The sequence below is a fragment of the Sapajus apella genome, unplaced genomic scaffold, assembly GCF_009761245.1.
Source record: "Sapajus apella isolate SASKATOON/1434 unplaced genomic scaffold, GSC_monkey_1.0 scaffold56, whole genome shotgun sequence".
Classification (NCBI taxonomy): domain Eukaryota; kingdom Metazoa; phylum Chordata; class Mammalia; order Primates; family Cebidae; genus Sapajus; species Sapajus apella.
Window position 1 is genome coordinate 3,271,834 of NW_022436996.1, and position 22,659 is coordinate 3,294,492.

The 22,659-nt window shown below is 46.2% G+C and overlaps 1 protein-coding gene across 9 annotated transcripts in view; it reads right to left on the reverse strand.

Moving 5' to 3' along the window:
• Positions 1 to 348: 348 nt before the first annotated feature.
• RBM33 (RNA binding motif protein 33) overlaps positions 349 to 22,659 on the reverse strand; it is a 132,001-nt gene continuing 109,690 nt past the window's right edge. For 2 of the 9 annotated variants that reach the window (XM_032244908.1, XM_032244906.1), the window contains exons 15-18: positions 14,759 to 14,965; positions 12,141 to 12,329; positions 3,508 to 3,596; positions 349 to 3,190 (exon numbers count right to left, since the gene is read on the reverse strand). In XM_032244908.1, the coding sequence (XP_032100799.1) occupies positions 3,142 to 3,190; positions 3,508 to 3,596; positions 12,141 to 12,329; positions 14,759 to 14,965 (534 nt within the window). In that variant the 3' untranslated portion in view covers positions 349 to 3,141. Of the gene's footprint in view, positions 3,191 to 3,507; positions 3,597 to 9,893; positions 12,330 to 14,758; positions 14,969 to 22,659 lie in introns of those variants that run through there. The other 7 variants (XM_032244904.1, XM_032244902.1, XM_032244905.1 and 4 more) reach the window with 6 other exon arrangements.

The following is a 22,659-nucleotide window of genomic DNA, read 5'->3' on the forward strand; positions in this document are numbered from 1 at the left end:
GTGCAGGCACCTGCGAGGCTGCTGCCTGACTGGAAAGTGGAGAAACCCCTCAAAATTTGTCTGGAAAAATGATGAGATTTACTCTTTAGAAGAATATCAGTATAAGGATTTAACAAACGTGGCCAGACCAGTGGTAATGTAAGGTTATCTTCAAGTAAGTAGCTAAGTGAACTTCTATTACAGCACAAAATCAAAACAAGATAACGCAAAAAGAAAAGTAACTTGGCTCCACATAATCAGCTGCTGCTTTACCATATGAGATATGCTAATATTTACCGTATGAGATATGCTAATATTTACGACCTTTAAGCTTCTTGAACTTGTGAACAAATAATACACAGATCAGGGTAAACGTATTGGCTTACTACCATCTTTATAAAAATCGAATATACACACAAACACATCAACAACTGTGGAACTGTATCCATTAAACTTTCATAAGACAACACAGAAGAACTAATAGCTAAGACGTTGCTGAGTTGAAAGCACTTCCAATAACATTTTAATTTTAAAAAGTCCGTATTTACATTGTATGCTAAATGCTCCTGCATCTCATTTTAAATGCATGATGAATCAAGAACAAAGATAATGGTTGCAGCAGATCTTCCAGGAGGGTCTGGCTGGTGTGGTCTGACTTCACCGTGAGCAGCACACCACACCTGTAAGTTGCATGACTTTCTAATTCTGCTTCTTTCTTTTTCTGTAGTTCCCTTCAAGGAAACTAACCCTTCATTACTGGGATTGTCTGGTACTAAGAATCCATTTTCAGTGGTCGTGGGTGTTGAGAGAGGTCAGTCTGTGCTGGGCTGTTCTAACCAGCGCTTTAAGGCGGGCCCGGATGACTCTGCCAATCACCTTTCTAGAACATTCTACGAGGAGAAAGTCTGCCTGTGTGCGTGTGTAGACGGTTAGAGAAACACGCACACCCCACTGACTGTGTCTTACTCAGGGAGCACCAGAGCAGACCTTCCAGTGGCCGTGAAGTCTGTCTTGAAGAATGGGTGCCCAAACAGGACCAGTTTTATTAACACTGACTGCAAAAAAGGAGGTTCTAATGCCTACTTCTCAGAGACAACACGCAGATATTTGGTTTTCAATACAGCACACTCAGACTAGTTCAAAAAGTGGTTTAAAAAAAAAAAAAGTCATTAAACTCATTTCATTGCATCAGTAAGCCCTCGATCACGAAGTAAGTTGGGAAGCCTTCCCACTGCCCAGCGGGTCCTAAGTGGTCTGGGTCTCTCTTCATTAGAGCTCAAGGGCTGCCAAACTCACCACTCCAACACAGCTATGGACTGAGCAAAATAAACTGCACCGAATACACAAACACATCCGTGTCTCACTATGGAAATGAGGGGCAGTGACAGCCGTGTGAACCCGCTGATGGGCACACAGACCCGCTGCCTGGGCAGCCTCTGCAGGCTCAGTGAGGCAGGGCAGGCAGACAGTCCCATCTCCCGAGGGCTGGCTGGGGCACTGTGGAGCAGAGGTGGCGGCAGCACAGCTGCAGGGTCCTAGCAGATCCTACAAGTGCTGTGGCTTCCTGGGACTGTGGCCGCAGCCCCTGCAGCGTGCGGTGTTACTCTCAAGCACACAGCAAACGCCACTTTAGAATCACTGCTACAGAAAAGCTTGCCGGGTCCGAAGACCTTCTTCAGCTCTTCAGATTGTTCTGGTAACTGAGGAAGTAATATAAAACGTCATCTGTGGAAACAAGATGACGCAAGTCTGTGCCCATCTCCTTAGTCCCTTCCTTCTAGGAGTCTGACAGCCCTAGGGCCGCGCTCCCTCCAGGGGCAGTGAGAAAGAACAGGCTTCTATTTTCCTTAATTCTAATAGTAAATGTGACATGAAATCGTAGGTATAAAATGTCTGAGTATGCCCTAGCATTATTTGCTCAAATAGCTCCGGTCCACTTTAGAACATATCCAAAATAGTGAAACTCGTTCATGAGCAGAAATACAGTAAGGCACTTTTTCCAGTGTTTGCCCAGAATGAATTCTACTACAGTGGCTTTATGGAGAGTATGTCTCACCTACAGGAACCTACCCGCAATTACGAAAAGCAGTTTCAGTGATGACACAGACACGTCTCATTTGGGGCTATGCTGTCCCTGGAAGAAAGCCACCCTCGCCCTGCACGCCATGGGGAATGGCAGGCCAGAGGGAACATCCACTGATGGACAGGGCGGCCCTGCCATAACAGCCTTCAGAAAAACAGAAGTGACTGAAGCAATGGCCACCAAATTCCCAAGGAATGTCACGTATCACAGAGCCAGTGACAAACAGGCCACCTTGCTGCATTTAAAAAGAGAAAAAAACAGACAGGTCTGTTCCACCTTCAAGCCGTTCCTCCACCTCACGTGGTGGGAACTAGGCCAGAGGGCTGCCGGATGAGGTCATCACAGACCCCTGCTCTAGCCAAGGGCCAGACCGTGTGCCTGTCCAGCACGTTGCGTTATCTGGGAGGTGTGTTAAAAATGAATGGGGAGTTCATCGAAACTAGGAACACAGAGTTGACGCTTTTGAAATAGTGACAAGAAGCAGAATCTGCTGTTCAATTGGCACCATTCCCAACCACCCACTCATACCCTGGCTTTCCAGGATATGCAAAGGTCAATCAACAATCAACCCAAATTTTAATCTATGTTTTTTACAAGAGCCTTTTGAGGGCTGAGAAGACGACTCGAGTTCTGCTTGGTTGAGAAGACTCTTCTAGCCTGCACTGAAGATAAGTGCAACCATTATCAAATATTCTCTGCTGTGAAAAATACTTAGAATTTGTGACGTTAACGTTCTTTCCTGAATCTAAGTCACTGTGATCAATCATAGAGTCAGATCACAAAGAACAACGTCTACATGCATTGTAAGCACTTCGAAAACAAAAGAAAACGAAAAACTTGGAGTTCTTGGTGGCGACAACAGAATGTGAAGCAACCTAACACCAACTCCAGCCTGCTGTGTCCTGTCAGGTCAGCTCCTCTGGAATCAACGCCGGGGCCGGCTGGCGCTCTGGACAACACTAACGTGGGGCTGCGGCCCGGGGAGACCTGTGCTCCTGGGGTTCTGCGCCGGCCGGCAGCTTCCTTGAAGAAATCCCACAGTGTGTGTACAGCTTAAGGTCAGGCTGTCTTGTGAGGAATCACTCCACGATCAGGGCCACATTTATGTGGGACAAATCAATCATATGCCTGTGAAAATTTAAAGAAACCATCGACATTCAATTACCACGGTGGGCGAAACTAAAGGGGACGGGGTCCTTTTTGATAAAACCCATCGTCCAAACAGGCCGATTCCCTGGCAAGACCTACCCGAACACAAGGGCAGCTCTTCACCTGGCAAAAGGACGCACGCCTCACAACAGGACCACCCTCTGCGCTCTGTGCCCTGCCGTCCCTCCACAGGGACAGGCGGGGACACATGCTTGCTACCATGACAGGTGGGAGAGCACAGGAAGGAGGCCCTCACTCCCGCCCCACATCACCGAAGCCCAGAGCACAGTGGTCACCTGTGGAACTTCTGCTGAAATGCTAGCGCATGGGCTGGCTCCTTGAACTTAGCTATGGCTTTCCGCTGCTGGGGAAGCATCTGTAAACTCTGGAGAAAGAAAACAAACATTTTAATATCAGTTGTAAATGACAACAAAAAATATGAACGTGTATGTTTATACGTTATTAGCTTTAACATAAAATGACTCCAGGCGGACACTTGGAATAAACAAACTGATTTTCCTCTCTCCCTGGCAATTTTTCTTGTTTATCCAGATACTCTATTCCAAAACAGCGCTTTAGTAAATCACTCCCAAGAGCAACACTTACATCTTCCAAGCTTAGTGTTAAGACCTGCCATCATCTGGCCACAACAGCTGCCCAACCTCCTCCATGAGGCCTGGCAGCAGACACCCCTGGACAGAGGCGTCTCCTCTTCTCACACCTTCTTATCAGGTGATTTCTTAATAGGGGTCCCCACGAATCTTTTTCAGAGCAGGACTCATCACACCAGAGGAAGCTGTTCAGTACAGCCCACAGCAGGCAATGGCCCCTATTCTACCATCTCTGTGCATCCAGCTGGGTCACTGTGAGGGCAGTGGTGCCTGGGGCAGCCATCAGCATAATGTGGTCACATTTTGTACTTTAGAGTCTGTAATCACCAGTCTTAAACAATGGTATCTGAAATGAAATCTTCAGGAGTTCCCAGAAGCCAGTGAAAAAGAAATGAATTTATGAAGATCGGCCGCAAGAAACGATGAATCCAGTCAAGATTTACAGTCAAGATTTACAAAGAGTGTCGGAAAAGCGTAACTTCCATCTAGTCCTTGAATCTGCTGTCTGAGGCAGAGGGGAGCTGCTTTCTGCTTTCTTAAGGCTTTAGCTTTAGGATCTGGGGCTGGGAGGGACAGGAAGAGAGCATGGCAACTGCTGATCTGTTAGGCGGCGCTCTGAACGCTCAAGCAACTCACAACTCCAGAATCTGGTCCTTCTCAATTACTTCAGGACACAGTCAGCTTAGTGCCCACTGTCTGGAGCACGTACAGGCGCCGCTCCCCCAACCTTACTTTACTTACTTACTTACTTACTTACTTACTTTTACTTACTTACTTACTTACTTACTTATTTATTTATGAGACGGCGTCTCACACTGTCACCTGGGCTGGAGTACACTGGCGCAATCTTGGCTTACAGCAATCTCCACATTTGAGGTTCAAGTGATTCTCCTGCCTCAGCCTCCCAAGTAGCTGGGACTACAGGCATGTGCCACCATGTCCAGCTATTTTTTTGTATTTTTAGTAGAGATGAGGTTTCACTATGTTGGCCAGGCTGGTCTCAAACTCCTGACCTCGTGATCCACCGGCCTCAGCCTCCCAAAGTGCTGGGATTACAGGTGTGAGCCACCGTGCCCAGTGCCCCTGACTCTTCTAAGAGCAGGAGTCATTGGGCAGCTCCTGGCATGGGCACCAGCAAACACCGTCCTGAGGAACTGCACTCAACAGGCACTTTTGGCAGCCAGAAACTATTTGCTGTGTCTGAGTTTCTGTTCAGTGAAATAGAATAGCTAAAGAAAATAACTATCAGCACATGATCCCTTGAAAACATGGACGCACATGTGGCCGTTTCATTTTAAAGCATTTGTCAAAGAGTTACAATGGAAGCAAACAGCTAAAAACATCAATGACTTGGAAAGTGTTTTAAACAGTTCCACGGTATATGAAGTAACTGTTCTCCATTTAATAACCACAGAACATCTACCAGTAAACGAGACTGGCAGAGCTCTGAAAGAATACTCAAACACTTCCGAAAACGTTGTCTTCTAGTGCTTCTACAACAGCGTTTACACAGAAATACACAGAAAGGTTCAAGTCTCCACATCCAAGGGCATCAAGAAGGCCCGCACGCAGGCTACCCCAGGAGCAGCAGGCCTGGTCTGGGGACATCCCTGACACACGCCAGCAATGAGGCAGCCCGTGGGGCAGCAAGGGAATTGGTCTGTGTTTTTCTGAACCGAGTTCAGTAAAATATCAGACTTTCTCCCTTCTTTCTGAAATAAAAGATGAACGCAAAAGAAACTTCTTGACAGCTTCACTTGTCATTAAGCTAACAGGAAAAGTGAAGCCCCACAACGTGGTCTCCTGGATACATCCTCAGCAATATGGCTTGCAATATGGCTTTCTGGACTTTGAAATTGCGCCTGTATTTCTTGACAGGGACCTGTTTTCTCTCCCAATCTGCCAGACTCATCTTTCAGCACGCACCCCTTTTATGTATTAGCCTGTGAATGGTATTCAGTCACTGAAACAACAGAGCAACTTCCAAAGAGAAAATGCTGTCTGTTCTGTTCCCAGGTAAGGGGCTGTGTAGAGTGAGCGCGACCTGTCCACCCTAGCCAGCCCCCGCTGCTGCTGCCATGCCTCTGGGGCTCTCTGTGTCCTTCCGGCAACAGCACTGGTGTGCTCAGTGCTCCAGCATCCTGAGGGGTTTAAGCAATACCCAAAAGTGACCAAAACAGCCTCGCGTAACAGCTGCCAGTGCTGCGGCGCAGCTCACTGCGAGAACTACAGTCACGGATCCTCTCTCAAGTTAACTTGTCTAAAAATATAAACATGCCCTCATTAGGAATGGATAAGGAAAACTAATTTCATATATCACAAAACAATTATCAACATTCTGCAACTCATAGAATCTGGATTGGAAAACACCATCTACTCAAGCGAGATCCTGTCTCTACAAAAAAATTTAAAGATTAGCCAGGCGCAGTGGTGCACTCCCCTCGGCCTAGGTACTCAGGAGGCTGAGGCGGAGGGATCCCTTGAGCCCAGGAGGGAGAGGCTGCAGTGAATCATGATCACAGGATCACATCACTGCACTCCAGCCTGGATGACGGAGACCCTGTCTCCAAAAAAAAAAGAAAATGTCATGCTGTTCTTTTGGGAAATAACATTTCTAGATGTATGTGGGGATTTTATTTCCTTTGGGCAATTTCACAGTGTGAAATGAGGGCATCAGGCTGCCAATTCTACAATACTTGGTATCAAGTTTGTTTACTTGTAATCTACATAGGTTAAAAACCTCAATCTGATTGAGGAACTTTCAGTCAACGAAGTATTAACTTTCACTGAGATTCTTCAATCAGAGGAATGACGGGGTTTTCACTCAACACAATTAACAAATGTTCGGTCCTAAAACTGGCTTCCTGTCTGCCCTCTCTATTTACATTTTTGTACCTTCTTTCAGAAATAAACCCTGTTTTCTAGATACAAAATTAAATTGTAGAAACTGTCAATATTCAACCATTTTTGACCTACCAAAATGACAAATACTTGCCATTTATTAGGAGCAGAGAAAAAGAAACTTTCCAGTGAAACCTAAAGACATGGTCGCCAGCTTCCACTGCGAAAATATACACGACTACACAACTCAGCCACACATTGTCATAGAGTTTAAACCTTCACCCAGAACAAACCGCAAGTTACAGTTTGTCTCAAGTCCACACACTGATGGACCTCCTTCTTGAATAGGTCACCTGCAGCCCCCATGTAACGTACTGGCAGGGACAGGGAAAAGGCTGGCATACCAACGCTCACTCTGATTGGCTTTTCATTTTTCAGAGACAACCTCAGACAACTTCTGAGGAGAGCTCACTACACTACTACACACAAGTGCAAATGCAAGTTAAAAGAATCCCCTTCAGCGGGCAGCTTCCTGCATCTGCACCCAGCATCTCCACCCAGAACCATCTGACCGAATGCACGGCCACACCACCTGGGAGCAAAAAGCTTCCATGCTGCTCAGAACCCTAGCCTCTTTTCCCCATTAAAAGAAAAGCTCTTCCTCTCTTGAGGAAGAGCCTGTGCACAGCTGTGGTCGTGTGTGTGCATGTATGTATGAAGACAACTGCTTCCCAGCCCATGATGAAGTGAACAGCCTCTCAACTCTGCATCCCCATCCATGAACAAGCTGTGAGGAGGCTAGCCCACGCCCTGCAGCTTAGACGCAGGCCAGGCCTTAACTAACACTGGAAAATCAGTGGGGGCCTTTTTTTCCACAGTTTCTCACGTGGTTCAAAACTACTTATCATTTCACATAAATGGACAAGTTCTTTTCTGGAGGAATATAATCACAACTACAGCCTCATTACTTCATTTCTTTAAAAATGACTACTGCAGGCTGGGTGCGGTGGCACACACCTGTAGCCCCAGTGCTTTGGAAGGCCAAGGCAGGAGACGTGCTTAAAGCCACAAGTTTGAGACCAACCTGGGCAACACAGAGAGACAGAAAGACCCTGACTACTTAACAAAATTTCTACTGACTGGGCGTGGTGGCATCATCTGTAGTCTTGGTTACAGAAGGTCCTGGAAGGAGGCTTGCTTCAGCCCAGCTTGCAGCCGCAGTGAGCTGTCCGCACCACTCCACTCCAGCCTGGGTGACAGAACAAGCCCTGTCTCTCTGACGTATGCACACGTGCGTGCGCACACACAGGACTGCTGTTTACTCCTTCACATCTACCAGGTATGTACTCTCAAGAAATCCTATGCTAAGTAAATCAGATGTGAATCTCAGCTTTGAGATTGGAATTAGGTGACAAAATCATTTGTGCTCATTAAACGTGCAGAAAGTCTGGCCTGCCTCATGCAGGCACATCTAGTGGGTGACCACGGGGTGGACAGCCCCTAAGAGTCACCATCCTACCATCACGAGAATCCCTCCACAAGCAGGAGCTTCGGGGGATTTCATCTTGAGATAAGCTGCACTGTGGGATGTGGTCTCTGCAAAATGAGCAATCTGCTATCCGACTGCTCCACCCAGAGGTGCTCAGCTTGGACGGATGAGAATCTGACTTGCAGGAAGAAGGAACCCGGCATCCCTGAGTGTCTGTTCTGTGGAAGGGACCATGCTCGTGGCCACCACAGAGATCTTCTCATTTAATAGCCGCCATGCGAGAGCTGGGCAGCTACTTAAATGTTAGCAGAGGCTCACAAAGGTGAAGCAGTCTACCTGAGAGACACCAACCAAGACATGGCAAACTCAGAACCGAATCCCAAGTCTCCTCTCAAAGCCCAGACTCTTGCCACTGTAGCCCGCTGAGTTCTGAAGGGCGAGCTGGCCACGGCGGGCTGTCCCAGCCCGAGTCTGAGAGGACTGCTGGAAGAAATGACGAAGCACCAAAAGGAAGCCGAGCAGCCCGCCACACGCAGGCGCAGTCCCAGTGCCAGCACCATGAGCCCCTCGCCCACACCCAGTGCTGGCATTACTATATTTCACCTTATTTTATTGAGAATCAAAACAGAGAAACAGTTATATTTAATGAGTGACTGTAAACTTTATGCTCTCATGAGGAAATTTTTTTTATTCCACAGGGTTTATTATAGAATACAAAATTTATTTCTCCTTCTTAACACAGTTTTAGGCAGATCCCAGCAGCAGGGAAATAAACATAATTAAGCAAAGGGGCCTGAGGAGTTATGACGACCTGATCTGCTGACCCTGTTGGTTAATCTGGGTTCAGGTTGGGAAGCAGAGGTCACAGTTACTCAACAAGAATGGTGCCGGTTCCCAGAGGTCGACCAAGGCCTGCCTCCTCCCTCTCCTGAGAGGGAGGCACAGCACTGATGACCCCATGTTCCTCCCAGGTGGACTCCTCTTTCTCACCCATTTAGTTTTAACATTGATGAATGTCACGTGGCTCTCTCTTTTTCCCCTCTGGGATGGAGTCCTGTTCCGTCACCAGGCTGGAGTGCCGTGGCGCAATCTTGGCTCACTGCAACCTCCACCTCCTGGGTTCAAGCGATTCCCCTGCCTCAACCTCCCAAGTAGCTGGGACTACAGGCGTGCACCACCACATCCAGCTAATTTTGTGTGTTTTAGTAGAGACAGGGTTTCACCAGGTTGGCCAGGATGGCCTCGATCTCCTGATCTCATGATCTGCCTGCCTCAGCCTCTCAAAGCGTTCTCATTCTTACTGCAACCTTTCTTGTGTGAAATTCCGAAACACACTAATATATTTATGCCATTCCCGTTTCTGGTTATGACATTTCTACAAAGTCTTCTCATTCTTCCTCACTCTGAGTCTATAGACAAATGTCTTTGAAAGACTTTCTGGAGAGGCTTGTAGCTGAAGGAAGTAAAACACTCATCTAAGAACAAAACTGGCTGCCATATCACTGCTACACTGAGAAAAGTTCCCAAATTCCATAGTTTAAAAAGTATAGTTAATGTGCGTTTACTAGAATTTTCTACAATTAAAAGGACCAAAGGAATGAATACAGGTTCTCCTGTTGTAGACACCAGTACCTGGCATTATAACAGTGAACACTAGGTGGCGCCATATCCCAAAGAGACACAGACTCGACACTACTCCATAACATTAGGATAAAAAATATTAGTCCTGAAACACACAGAGAAGGCATTTTTCTTCCTCAAACCAGGAAAGCGGCACTGAAGCCTTGGGCCACCTGGCACTGTCCCTTTAAAGTATGTATTGAAAGCACAGTGAAGTTGTTCTGCACTCGCCAGTGTTCTCAATGCCCCCCCACCAACGCTGGCAGAAGTGTATTCTACCAGCATTTGTTTTTAACTGAGAAACCTTGCGTTTTGTGAACGCAGTGTTTAAAAATCTGTAAACTCCAACTCAAAACCAACCCAGGAGCTTAACTGGCAAGAAACAAGTGGGCATGGCCCTGTCCCAGGGTGGGAGAACAAGCCTTGCTGAGGTGCTCAACTCGCCCCTCAGAGGTCTGCAGAGACCATGGCCTCCATGTTATTCTAGGAGCCACTGATGCAACCCAATTTAATTACTCATTAAAATAAGCAATTCATCCATTCCTACACTGCTATCACTGGGATTTTAAGGGCCCCAATCAAACTTTACTGATAACACAATAATTTCAGTAAGTTTTTTCAGAACAAAAAGAGTGGCAAATGGAAGGGAAAAAGCCATTCATTTAAAAGGTCTATACAATCCCACAGTGCAAAATGAGAAATTCCACGTAAAAAAGACTGAAGTCAGCTGGGTTGGCAGTGGCTCTCACCTAACTTCCCCAGGGCAGCCACTGAGCCTCACTCGAGGCCGTGAGAGGCAAACAGTACTTGCTGTTCAGGTGTGGATCTTGACAACCAGATTACACTAAAAAATATTCAAGAAAATGATCAAGACTACACACGATGAAGTGAAGCCCACCAAAGTGGCAGGTGACATATGAAAACAACAACACGACCCTTCTGCCCACAGGGGATTGCAGAACGCCGCAAAGACAGGAGCAGCAGGACACCGAGCCACACACGTGAGACCTCGCCAAGCGCACTGTCTGTGGCTCACTGCTAACAGACTAGGCTTGGGGTTTTTTCATCTGGACTCACCGCTCCACAGTCACCGCCATTTGCTTTGAGAATCTCAGATTAGGATAACCACATTCTAATGCATCTGAAATGCTCTAGTGTCTATTCTGTTCCTGTGAATTAATCTATGTTATGATCAATTGTTTTGAAATATCCTTGAACATAAACTGTATGCCTCTAATAACTGATAGAGCATTTCTAACTGCACCACTGGGGAGCCCGCTCTATCATAAATAGAGGCCAAGGCTTTGGACTTGCTTTCTATTACTACACACAAATAAAAATTAAGCCTATCTCCCCAGGAATCCAATAATGAAGATGGTAGCAATTAAAACCAGTAACATCTAAGTCTCTGGAAGGACTTTCATCTACTCATTTTTAGGAACTGTCAACAGCAGATGGAGATCTAAAACATGTACATTAATTACTCGCATCAACCCTAGTCTGAGCATGTTTCCAAATTCACCCATGAAGCTAGGGGCTCTGAGAAATTCTTGAGAGAAAGCATCCCGGACTCCTCAGAACTCTGACATGTACTCTGTGATCCAAAAAGATCCTATTTCCAAAGCGCTCTGCCCTCAGATGCACCGGATCCCGCCGTGGGATGCAGGGTGCATGGCAATGGCAGCAACAGGCACGCGGGCGACACCCAACAGGAAGTGGGACTGGACAAGCAGGTGGCTTCTCCGCGAGGCCAGCGACAGGGCTCCGGGACTACAGAGACCGGAAGTTTCCGTGGAAAACCCTGTTTCCAATGGATCTCGGATGGTGCTCCTCTGCATGCCTCGCATTTGCAGCCAGCTCAGCAGGCATGTTTCAGCATTAGAATTAGCCAGCTTTAAATTAAGAGATGAAGACACAGTCCAAGATACTGTCATATTTGTAAAATCGAAACCAAGGCACACAGCTATGAGCACATGAAGCTGTTTCTGGAAAGCGAGGAAAAGAAGGCTAAATACTCTAAAATGTAATGTTATTACAAATAAAACAAGTCATTTGACAGAACAAAAAAAACTGTTATGTATCTGTGCAAGTCAGATCCTCTATGATAATATGAAGATCTCAAAGGATAATCTGTTCAGTTGGAGTATTTATTTCTTAAATTTTTTTAACCAAGAGTCTGAATATTTCAAAATAAACATTTTGGGGCAAAATGTTCTGATACTAAGTGTGCACAATAGGTATTTATCTTATTTCCCAAGTATTTAATACGAAAGTAACCAACACAATGGGCACTATGTTTTAAATCAAGAAATGCCTTTGTCTTGGGACATGACCACCCGTGGCACAGACGCCACCCCCAGGCGGCTACCTGAATGGGTCCCACTGACATCAGCAGGCTCTTCAGCTGGGCATCCGTGGTGGATGAGGACAGCCCCTCCACGGACACCACGCAGGGCTGCGGCTTGCACTCCACCACCCGCAGGTTCTGCTTGTTTGGCATCAGGCGCCCCCGGCCCATGGGACCAGCCACTCCTCTGCCTCGTCCGTGCATGATGGCCTGGGAACAACAAAGGAAATACATTCAGAGTTTCAAGCTTGAGCTTCTTCCATAGTCACTAAGACGTAAAAGTGAACAAGTAACTTAGAATCCATTAAAATATACCAGGAGCTACAGGATTTGCTAGTTTTCTATCCATTAGCAGAGAATGGTTTAATACTTAAAGAGACAACAATATCCAGCAAGTCTAAGTTGAGGCGGAGGAAGAGGAGGGGGCTGACAAAGCCTGCACCCCGCAGGGGCCCTGCACTTGTGCGTGGTGGGCACTCTGCGTTACCATCATTCTGGGTAATCAGGCACCCGCGGGGGCTGAGACACTTGCTGCAAATGACACAGTTAAGAAACCGGATCCAGCCCATGGAGCCCAGAGCCCCCATTTCTCCTACTGTGTTCTAGGCTGGTTTCGGGGACCTGTTGTGCACAGAGCTATGTCCACCTTACAGTCCAGCAGGCCACAGCATTATGTGCCTGACTCAGCTGGCAAAGGTGGCATCTGCTATCCTGAAAACCTCCCAGGCAGATTCTGCAGCCAGGGATTCACCTGCGGCTGCACATTCCCACTGTCTGCAGTGCTTTTCAAAAGAAACAAAAAACACACTGTGACTGAGGACCCAGACACCCCCAAGTGCGATCCTGCTGCTCTAGGGTGGGCCCAGACATCAACATTTTTCAAAGTGGCCAAAGGTTCAAAACCACTGCTCAAGGAACCTGTCAAAAAGAGGAGACTGCTACACTTTCCCACACTTTCCCCAGATGAGGAAGTCAGAGAAGACGCATGTGCCCAACGCCTCTGGCCTGGACAATGGTGAAGTGCAGAAGGCAGGGTGGAGCTGAACGGCACTAGGTTTCCAGATGTCCTACGCTAATTCTGTCCTGGAACGTGGGCAGAATGGAACAAAAGCAGTCTCCCAGTACGTCACAGAAAAAGGCAAAGAAAGTTAGGTGGAAAGCGGAATTGAACGTCAGGACACGAGTGTGCAACCACAGAAGAGGAAACGCAGAGAAAACCTCCACACACCTCAGTACTCTGCAGATGGCGGCGGTACTACGCCTGTGAAGTAAGCTTTCCAACAGGTGCAAAGGGTCATTTCAAGAGAAACCACGCTGGCAAACACACAAGAAAGTTCCAAGTTACACTGGCTGGAAACCAGCAGTAACTATTCTGTTCTAACTGAAGTTAGCTATGATATTAACAATTATAACTCCAACAAATGCCTATTTATACACCAAACACCAGGTTTTTTAGATGCATCTTTCTTATAAGATCCTCACAATTGCTTACATAAGAGAGGAAACATCATTATCCTCATTGAGAAGAGAGCAAGTGAGATTTAAGACGGGAAGCTCAAGTGTGCTGTGCACGCATGTGTACGGCTGTGTGGTTCTAATGCCTTTCCCATCATATACTCAGGGATGACACCTGAAGGAAGAAGATTCAGACTGGAGCCATCTTGAAAGGGCCCATCACTTTAACACTGGTGTCATCACTGAATCTGTCTATATTTCTGTTTGCTTGTACAAAATGGAATTTTGTTTGCTCTCATATCATGAAGTGTTTATGGGATAAGACAAAGTAATTTAAATACTTCAAAAGGAGCCAGAAGAGTCTTAAGAGTCACACTAAGTGAGACAAGATGACCTGGGAGGATGAGCAGGCGGGCCTGCCACCCTCCAGAGTGCAAAGCAGGGCTGCGCCCAGGACTCCCTCTGCGCAGCTCTACCCAACAGGTGTCACTGGCTTCTGCACCAAGAGGGTACTTCACTATCAAGACTCTGGAGAACCAAAAAGACGCCTCACTAGAAGCTGAGAGGAAGGGCCCTCTGTCGCCAGTGTACAACACGACAGGATGTGCTCTTCATGCGCAGACGGTCACTCCATCAGAAAGGGGATGGGGAGCGCCCTTGCAGCCTGTGTGACAGCCACAGCTCAGAGAAGCTCCTTCCCAACCCCAGGGTTAAGGGAAGGAGTAAGGAGCTGGGAATGTGGCCTAGGGCAAGTGACTTCATCTCCAAAGACCTCAGTTTCCTCTGCCTGACCTGGGGCCATGAGCACGCACCTGACTCTACATTTGTAAAATTTCTGGTGAATCAGTGAACAGAGGAAAGAGCACATGCTGACACGCAGCAGCACGCACTGTCCCGAGAGCATAGCAGGTGCCACTGGGTAGACAGCTCAGAGCTGCGGGAAATCATCACACTCCCGGCTGTGGGTGCTCTTCTGGGTTTGTTCTGTTAAATAAGTCAGGAGTGGAAAAGGCTTTGGTGAAAATGCTAATGTGTTTTCAAAGCCAGAACAAACGAAATGATGGTTCATTAATGTGAGTACTACCATGTGCCATGCGCTACATATCAGAGAGCGTCTGAACACTGCCCCACACAAGGCCTTCGTGTTTCCCGTGCTGTGCGCGAGGTGACGGGCAGTACGGTACCTTCTTCCCCGGGTGAATTCCTTGGATGCTTTTGATCCCTGGAGGGACAGGCGAGTGTGCGTGGGGTCCTGCTGGCGGATGCGGGGGCTGCTGAAGGCCCCCCCTGGTCAGCGTCACCTTGCGGGCAGGCTGAAGTCCCACTTCTGGAGGCTGGGGAAGCCGCTGGGGCTGGCCTTCTGAGTGAAAAAAGCCATCGCTCTCTCCTCCCTGCTGAAACCAAGAAGGCAGCATGCTGTTCAGTGTCTGCTGCACCAAACACTCCTCCCTAGCACTAGGGAACCCACCTCAGCCACCCACGAGGCAAAATCATTTCAAACAAGTGTGACGTGAAACTTGTCATTTCACTGGCACCAGTAAGGACATTTCTCATTGGCGAGTGGTCAGCTTCCAACAATATGTTCGAAATTTCAAACACTAAGATCTCCTTTAATTAGTATATTCTGCAATTAAAATAAATGCTGTTTAATTCAGTGAAATACTGGCTACCTTCAACATCCTTCATATCCAGTACATATTTTTCACTTGCAGCATGCGTTATTCATTTTCAAAAGCATTCTTGTGAAAATGTACAGTTTGCATGAGATGTGGTTTTAAACTTTAACTCCTACTCCGACCTAACCTAAGAAAGCAACGAGCCCAAGCCCTGCCAGTGACGGCTGTGTCTTCCAAACCGGTCATGGCGCCTTCTACTCCGTCTCAATACGCGAACTACAAATACTCTGACGTCTCCAATACAGTGTTCCGACGTGCTGAAGAGCATCCCAAAATACCGGCCAGAAACTCCCCTTCCCTCTACCAAACAAGTACAGAGCCTGTGGATTTCCAAGAAGCGCGCTTACTCTATGAAGAGCCTTAGAAACATCAGGAATCTCATCTTTTGTGTTTTATTATCAGTCTGTTCATCAATTAGGAAGCAAGAACCCCTCGGAACTTCACCGCCTATGATGTTCACACCTCCAGGCCGCATAAAGATGTCTTAGGGTGGTGCCTATCAGCTGCTTTCAGTACTGAGAGTAGAGCTTTCCCCCAAGAACAGCTGGAGGCTGGGAAAGGATGGGGGTGCCCCAATCAACCACGTGAAGATGGATGTGTGGACTTGAAAAGGAAGACGAAGGCTTTCGTTAGCACCAGGCCCGCTCTCAACATCGACAGGGAGGAAGTGCCAGTCACAGGACAGAACGCCCTCCCCACGGGGTGCTCAGCTGTGCCAGTGTCTCCAGGGGCAACCTGGTCAGCCAGCTCAGACGCAGCTCACATACCCACTCTTCCTACCAAACATATCTTGTGGAGACCAAATAGAACAAAGGGCTCCACAAAGAGAAGGAAGGAGGACTGGAGCAAGATGCATGTAGCTAAGATTTCTGCTACGACTGTCCAAAGTACAGGAACTCAAGAAAAGACGAGATGAAAAATGTCACACAGGAGCAGGAGGCATGGAAAAGTCCGCAAATCTTCTCTCTCCAGAACAAGTAAAACCTGAACAAAATTGCCCAAAACAACATTTGAGGACTCTGGAAATCAAAGAAAATGAAACAAATGGAGAAGCACTTATTCCTGAGCTGTGAGGACAGTGCAGTCTGAGGCCTCCCTGATGGGGACAGACACAGCAGCTCCATCAGCACGGGGCCGAAACCCACAAAGGCCTGAAGTCCCCAGCAGCACTGGCCATACAAGCAGCACCCTTGGCAGGAAAGGCGCAAGGAAGTCAATGGGCCTGTGGGCCTCTGGTCATGGTTCATTTTGGAACAAGCAGCAGACCTGCCAGCAATCTGAGAAACCTAATGAGGAGATTCCAGAAGAGAAAGTGCCAGAGAAGGCCTAGACCTAGACGGGCTCTCCCCACATGGTGGCCTGAGGAGCCCCAACTCAAATCCAGATCATTGGCCATGGGGGCCGTGCAGGGTCCAGGGACCTGAGCACAAGCTCCTCCCAGTTGCTGGCTGCCCAGTAAGCCATACAGCAGAAGGGTCGACCCACAGGACGCCAGGCTAAGAAATATAAACAACAGTACAAACACTGAACAAAAAATATTTAAATTGAATGAAAAGAAAAATACAACACATCAAAATTTAGGGGGTGTGACTTAAGCAATTACATCAAAATGGAAAAACATCTAAAATCAATCATTTGCGTTTCTGTTTCTGCTCAAGAAGCTAATCCCCCTTCCTCAAAAAAGGAAATCAAACCCAAGTAGAAGGAAGGGAAAAAAAACTATAAAGATCACAGTGAAAAGCAACAGCGTGGTAAAAAGAATGAAGAAAATCAGTGAAACCAAAAGTTGGTATTTTGAGATCAGCAAAAAATTGACGCTCCTTTAAAGATACTGCGCAAGGAAAAAGGAGAGAAGATAAATTACCAAAATAAGGAAACAAAGAGGGATCGTTGCAACAGACCCTAAGAAATTAAAAAGACATTACGAGTAACTTGACCTCAACACACTAAACAATTTAGATGAAATGGGCAAATTCCATGAGACACAAGTACCAAAACTGACCAAAAAAAGAGAAAATATGAATAGAACTCTAAGAAAAAGACAAATTATTAAAACCATTCACACACACACACACACACACACAAACCTAAAGAGCCTCACCAGTAAATTTTATCAAATATTTAAGGAAGAAAGACTGACCAGGCTTACACAATCTCTTCAGAAAACACAAGAGGCAACAGCACTTTCCCACTCATTCTCTGGGCCTGGTATTACCCTAATACAAGGCCAAAGGCATCGAAAGAACAGACAACTGCAAAAGGATATTCCTCACCACACACACACAGGGAAAAAGTCCCCAACAGACTATTAGCAGACTAAATCCACCAACACAGAAAAAACGGGTCACACATCATGACCAGGTAAGATTCATCCCAGAGGTGCACGGCTGGTTCAACACCCCCAAATTAATCCAGGGACATACCACACAAAGGAAAGGATGGTGTGGCCATCTGCTATTGTCCAGCCGGGGCTGTGGGTGACTGAGCCAGATGGGTTCTCCTACCTAACGTTCTATGGCTCTATTATGTGAATTATCACTGCCTGGAGTGTGCTCACCTTACTGGGAGGCATTCCTTTCTTACAGAGGGCTACCCCCACCCCCTAATGAAAATGGAAGCACCGCGAAAAGGCAGACCGCCTGCACAATCCACAAAGTCAGGCTGATGGTCTGTGCTGCTTAAATCTTCTCCACAAGGCCCTCTACCCAAGGTGTGAGCAGGTATCTCACCAGACAGGGATGGCCTATTCTAAGTACACAATTTTTCAGTCTGTATCTTAAAAAGCTATGTGAATTCTCTCCAGTTTTATACATGCTTGAAATTTTCTACACTAAAAAGTTTTAAAATTCAAAAATATATACCACATACCCTCATTGTTCTTGAGAACCGGCGGCCATTTATTAATTTATCCAAAATCCGACTGAAATGGTGTTGCCTAACAGTGCAATCTCAGTGTGAGATTTATAAATTCACTATGCACCTGTCCAGCTGTACAGCCGCTGAAAATATTCCTCCTTTTTACAAGTGCAAACACTTCACAACACCTTCCAGGTCCCATGAGGGCCCATGCTAGGTGGTGGTGACATCGGACCACTCAGTTCTACACACAACTCAGCAACACAACAGTCTTAGTGACTGTGATTCTCCAACTTTTACCTTTCCACTAAGGTGGACAAACGCATGGACTGTGGAAGGTTTGCTCTCTAAGAAGGACTTCCACCTTATGTATTTAAGTAATCTAAACCAGCTCCCTGGTAGCTTAACCAGCTAGGTGTCCAGGGTGCTGACCACATTGGCTAACCTGTAAGTACCTGAGAGAAGCCAGTGGTTTAGGCCCTAGTGAATCTCTTTTGCTCACCATACCAAAATGTCTCATGCACACAGAAGTCACTGAAATCTTTACTGAATAAATTGGTACATACTAGATTGTACTGTTTAAAGCTGAGTAGTTCTGAACGTGCTAAGAGATTACAGTTTCTACAATGCTAGGTTACAGCCACTGTACAATCAGTACACAGCTATTTACTACATGTCACTAATAAAAGGCCAACTTTCAACCCAGCACCACGATGTTTCATATGGCAGAAAGAGAGGAGACAGTACCTTTGGCCAAAAATTTAGGGAACTATGTCCACAGAACATGATGGATGGCAAGAGGATGCTCCAGCCACTGTTTCCCTGGCAATCCAAAGCTAGAAACAAGATGGTCTATGGCGGAAACTTTAACAATAGCTGGCACCAAAACTAGGATGTTATTACTTGCTGTTGTAAGGTATACAATGTGTATGTGGATTTCGGTGGTAAATACATAACACTGTAGTAATCTGATCATTTTTAAACTGGGAATTAAGAGAATTAAGAATCTAGGCTGGGTACAGAGGCTCAGGCCTGTAATCCCAGCACTTTGGGAGGCCAAGATGGGCGGATCACGAGGTCAAGAGATCAAGGCCACCTGGCCAACAAGGTGAAATCCCATCTCCACTAAAAATACAAAAAATTAGCTGGGCGTGGTGGTGCACGCCTGCAGTCTCAGCTACTCAGGAGGCTGAAACAGGAGGATCACTTGAGGTGAAGGGTGCAGTGGCCGAGACCACACCACTGCACTCCAGCCTGGCGACAGAGCTAGACTCCGTCTCAAAAAACCACAACAAAGAATTAACACAACACTGAGTCCATAAACACTCCTAATAAGAAAAAATTCTCTTCGTTGTTATTTTGGGTAAGAGACTGGTGAAAGTTTTAAGTCTGGTGATATTAATGTCAGATAAGAACTCTGAAAAATAAAGTTCTAAACTTTTATTTTCCATTGAAGGAAAGTTTATTTTTTAAGTAGACTTGATCTCTATTTAAAGTTCAGAAATACAGGTATTACAAAAATACTTTCCTTTCCTCATCTGCTTCCAAAAAACTAAAATTTCCTTATATAAATCTTCTAACATAAAGAAAGGGTCCTAATATGACAGTGTCATGCCTTGTTGATGACTCTCTAAGAAATGGCCTGAAAAGACAGGAACTAAGGCCTGTGATGAGACAGTCCCTGTGGACGGAGACCTCATCTCCTCCCGCCACCTCCGCTCATTCCGTGGGGTCACGCTGGCCCTCCTGGGCCTGCCGATGCACTCCTCCCTGCTTGCGAAGCTCTTGGCCCCCTGCCTGACAGTCTCTTGGGTTCCAGTGGCAGGCTGGGATGCACTTGCTTGGTTTTTCTTCCAGTGGGTCTGGCTCTTGATGGTCTCTTGCTTATTGGAGGCATGTGTACCACACCATCCTCAGGGAAGGCAGACCCACAAGACACAGAAAGAGGGGGTGCTTCAGACTGAGACTTGTAATGACAACGGCCCAACTTTCAAGGAAACACTCTTCCTACAAAACTGCTCACCAGAGGGAAGCCCTGCCTGGGTAAGCTCTGGAGCTGCTTATATGCAATTTCTGTATCTTATACAGCAGGAGTCCCAACCCCAATACCAGTCTGTGGCCTGTGGAGCTGGGCTGCACAGCAGGTGGTAAGCAGCAGGCAGGCAAGCAGCACCACCTAAGCTCTTCCTCCTGGCAGATCGCCAGTGGCATTAGATTCTCATGGGAGCACAAACCCTACCGTGAACTGTGCATGCGAGGGATCTAGGTGGCCCGCTCCTTATGAGAATCTAATGTCTGAAGACCTGAGGTGGAGCAGTTTCCTCCTGAAACCATTCCCCACTGCCAATCCCAGTCCACGGAAAACCTGCCTTTCAAGAAACCAGTCCCTGGTACCAGAAAAAAAGGGGGCCCTGTTATATAGCAACAAATGATATCAAAAAACTTTATAACAGAAACTTCCAAGGCACTCCTGGGATCTTACTCATCAAGAGTTTTGGTATTATTCAACACATTCACTTAGTTAGTACTGGCGGTGAAATAATCCACAGCTCCTATTTGTTGAATGTCTACAATATGACAAGAAATGTACCAGGGTCTGTACAGACACTGTCTTCCTTCCGTCCTCCTGATAAAATTTCAGTATTTTGTCCCTCCCCAAATCTTCTGTTGAAACATATGCCAGTGCTGGGGGTGGGCTTAGTGAGGGGTGTTTGGCTCACGGGGCGGATGACTGTGAATGGCTTAGGCCATCCCCTAGGTGATAAGCAAGCTATAAGCAAGCTCTGAATTCACAAGAGATCTGGCCATTCAGGGTACGTGGCACCCCCGACACACTCTCCTGCTTTCACCATGAAATGCCCCTGCTCCCCCTCCGCATTCCACCATGACTGGAAGCTTCCTGAGGCCTCCCCAGAAGCCAAGCAGATGCCAGTATCATGCTTCCTGTAAAGCTTGCAGAATCCTGGACCAATTAAACCTCTTCTCTTTACAAATTACCCAGTCTCAGTGCAAGAACTGCCTAACACACCTCCCTGAGAAGTAAGTATTATTATCCTCACTGTGCACACTGAACAAACTTCAGTCACACAGTAAGTACTAGAACACCTTTGTGGCTCCAAAACCAGGGGAGAAGTTTATACAAACATATTTTGAAACTATTTTCAGCGAGAGTTGAAACAAACAGCATCAACCATCATTTAATTAAATCACTTTAACTAAATGAAGGGCTACTATAATGCTGTGCTTTTGAATTTTTCTGAAGATCATTCTAAGCACTGAAGGCTTAAATATAAGTAACAAGTTGTTTCATTTTTAATAAAAGAATGAATTTTTTTTTCCTAATTGAAAGAACAATTACTCTCTTTTGACTTAGCATGATCAAAAAGCTAATCCTAGGCAACAACTTCAAGTTCCTGGGTTTTCCTCCAGTTCACACTAGGATGTGAGCTAGCGTACAAATCCCTAGGTTGTGGCCAGGAGCGTAGTTTGGATCAGGTGAACAACTTCTCCCTGCGGGTCAAATTCTCCCATTGCCTCTCCGATTCAACAACTTGTCCCTTTGGATTCTGTGGATCACATTCAAATGTTACTTTATTAGTGGTTTTGTTTTTGAGAAAATTTTCATTTCACCTTTTCCAATGAACAGACGTTTATTTCAAGATACATGCAGCCCATATTGTAGCCGATGCCTACAATCTCGGTCAAGACGCAGGCAAGCATTACTCTGAATGGTATCCAATACGGCTTGGTGGATCCAATCATCACTTGCAAATTGATGAGTCCTGTTTATCCACAAAACAAGGTTATCAGCACAGCCATGCTGAGGAGATGAAAACACGGGTTCTGATACTGCCCAGATGCCACAGATGCCGCCCAGCACTGAGCCACCCGGCTAACTGGAAATCGCTGCTGACATTTCTGCCCAAACTTTGCTGCCTATTTTGCAACTCGTGCTTTCACCTGGGGTCTTCCCATCCACTCCAATCCATGGGCCGCACACAGTAATATTCAGCCTTCCCTGGGTTTCCAACATGCTCAGATTAAACATCACGATCGCAGCTTCCATTTCATGTCATCCCTTGGAATAAATATCCAGCAGAGTGCAAGGCCACAGAGGAATTCACTGCAATGCGCTAGACTCACCCTTGGCCCAATGTATATGGCATGATCAATCTGGAAACAGTGTCTTCAACTCCCTTTTACTGCATATATCAAAACAATTTCCTGTTAAGTAATACAATGTTTTGACTTTTGATTTTAGTATGTTGTAGTAGGAATATCTAAGAACAAATTCTTCAACTGATTACATCTGAGAAACAAATTGATTACATATTTTTATACCTATGCTCCACAGAAACACACACAAGATTTGAATAAGGACTAATCCAAATAAATCTACCCATTCATTTATAAGTCTTCTACAAGGTTATAGTTATACATATAATTAAGCATTGAAAGAGATCCTAAAATTACTGGTACTTAGTTACGTAAATTTTAAAATACCACTGATTGAAACTAAGAATTTTAGAAAGCTGTTATCTTAACATCCACAT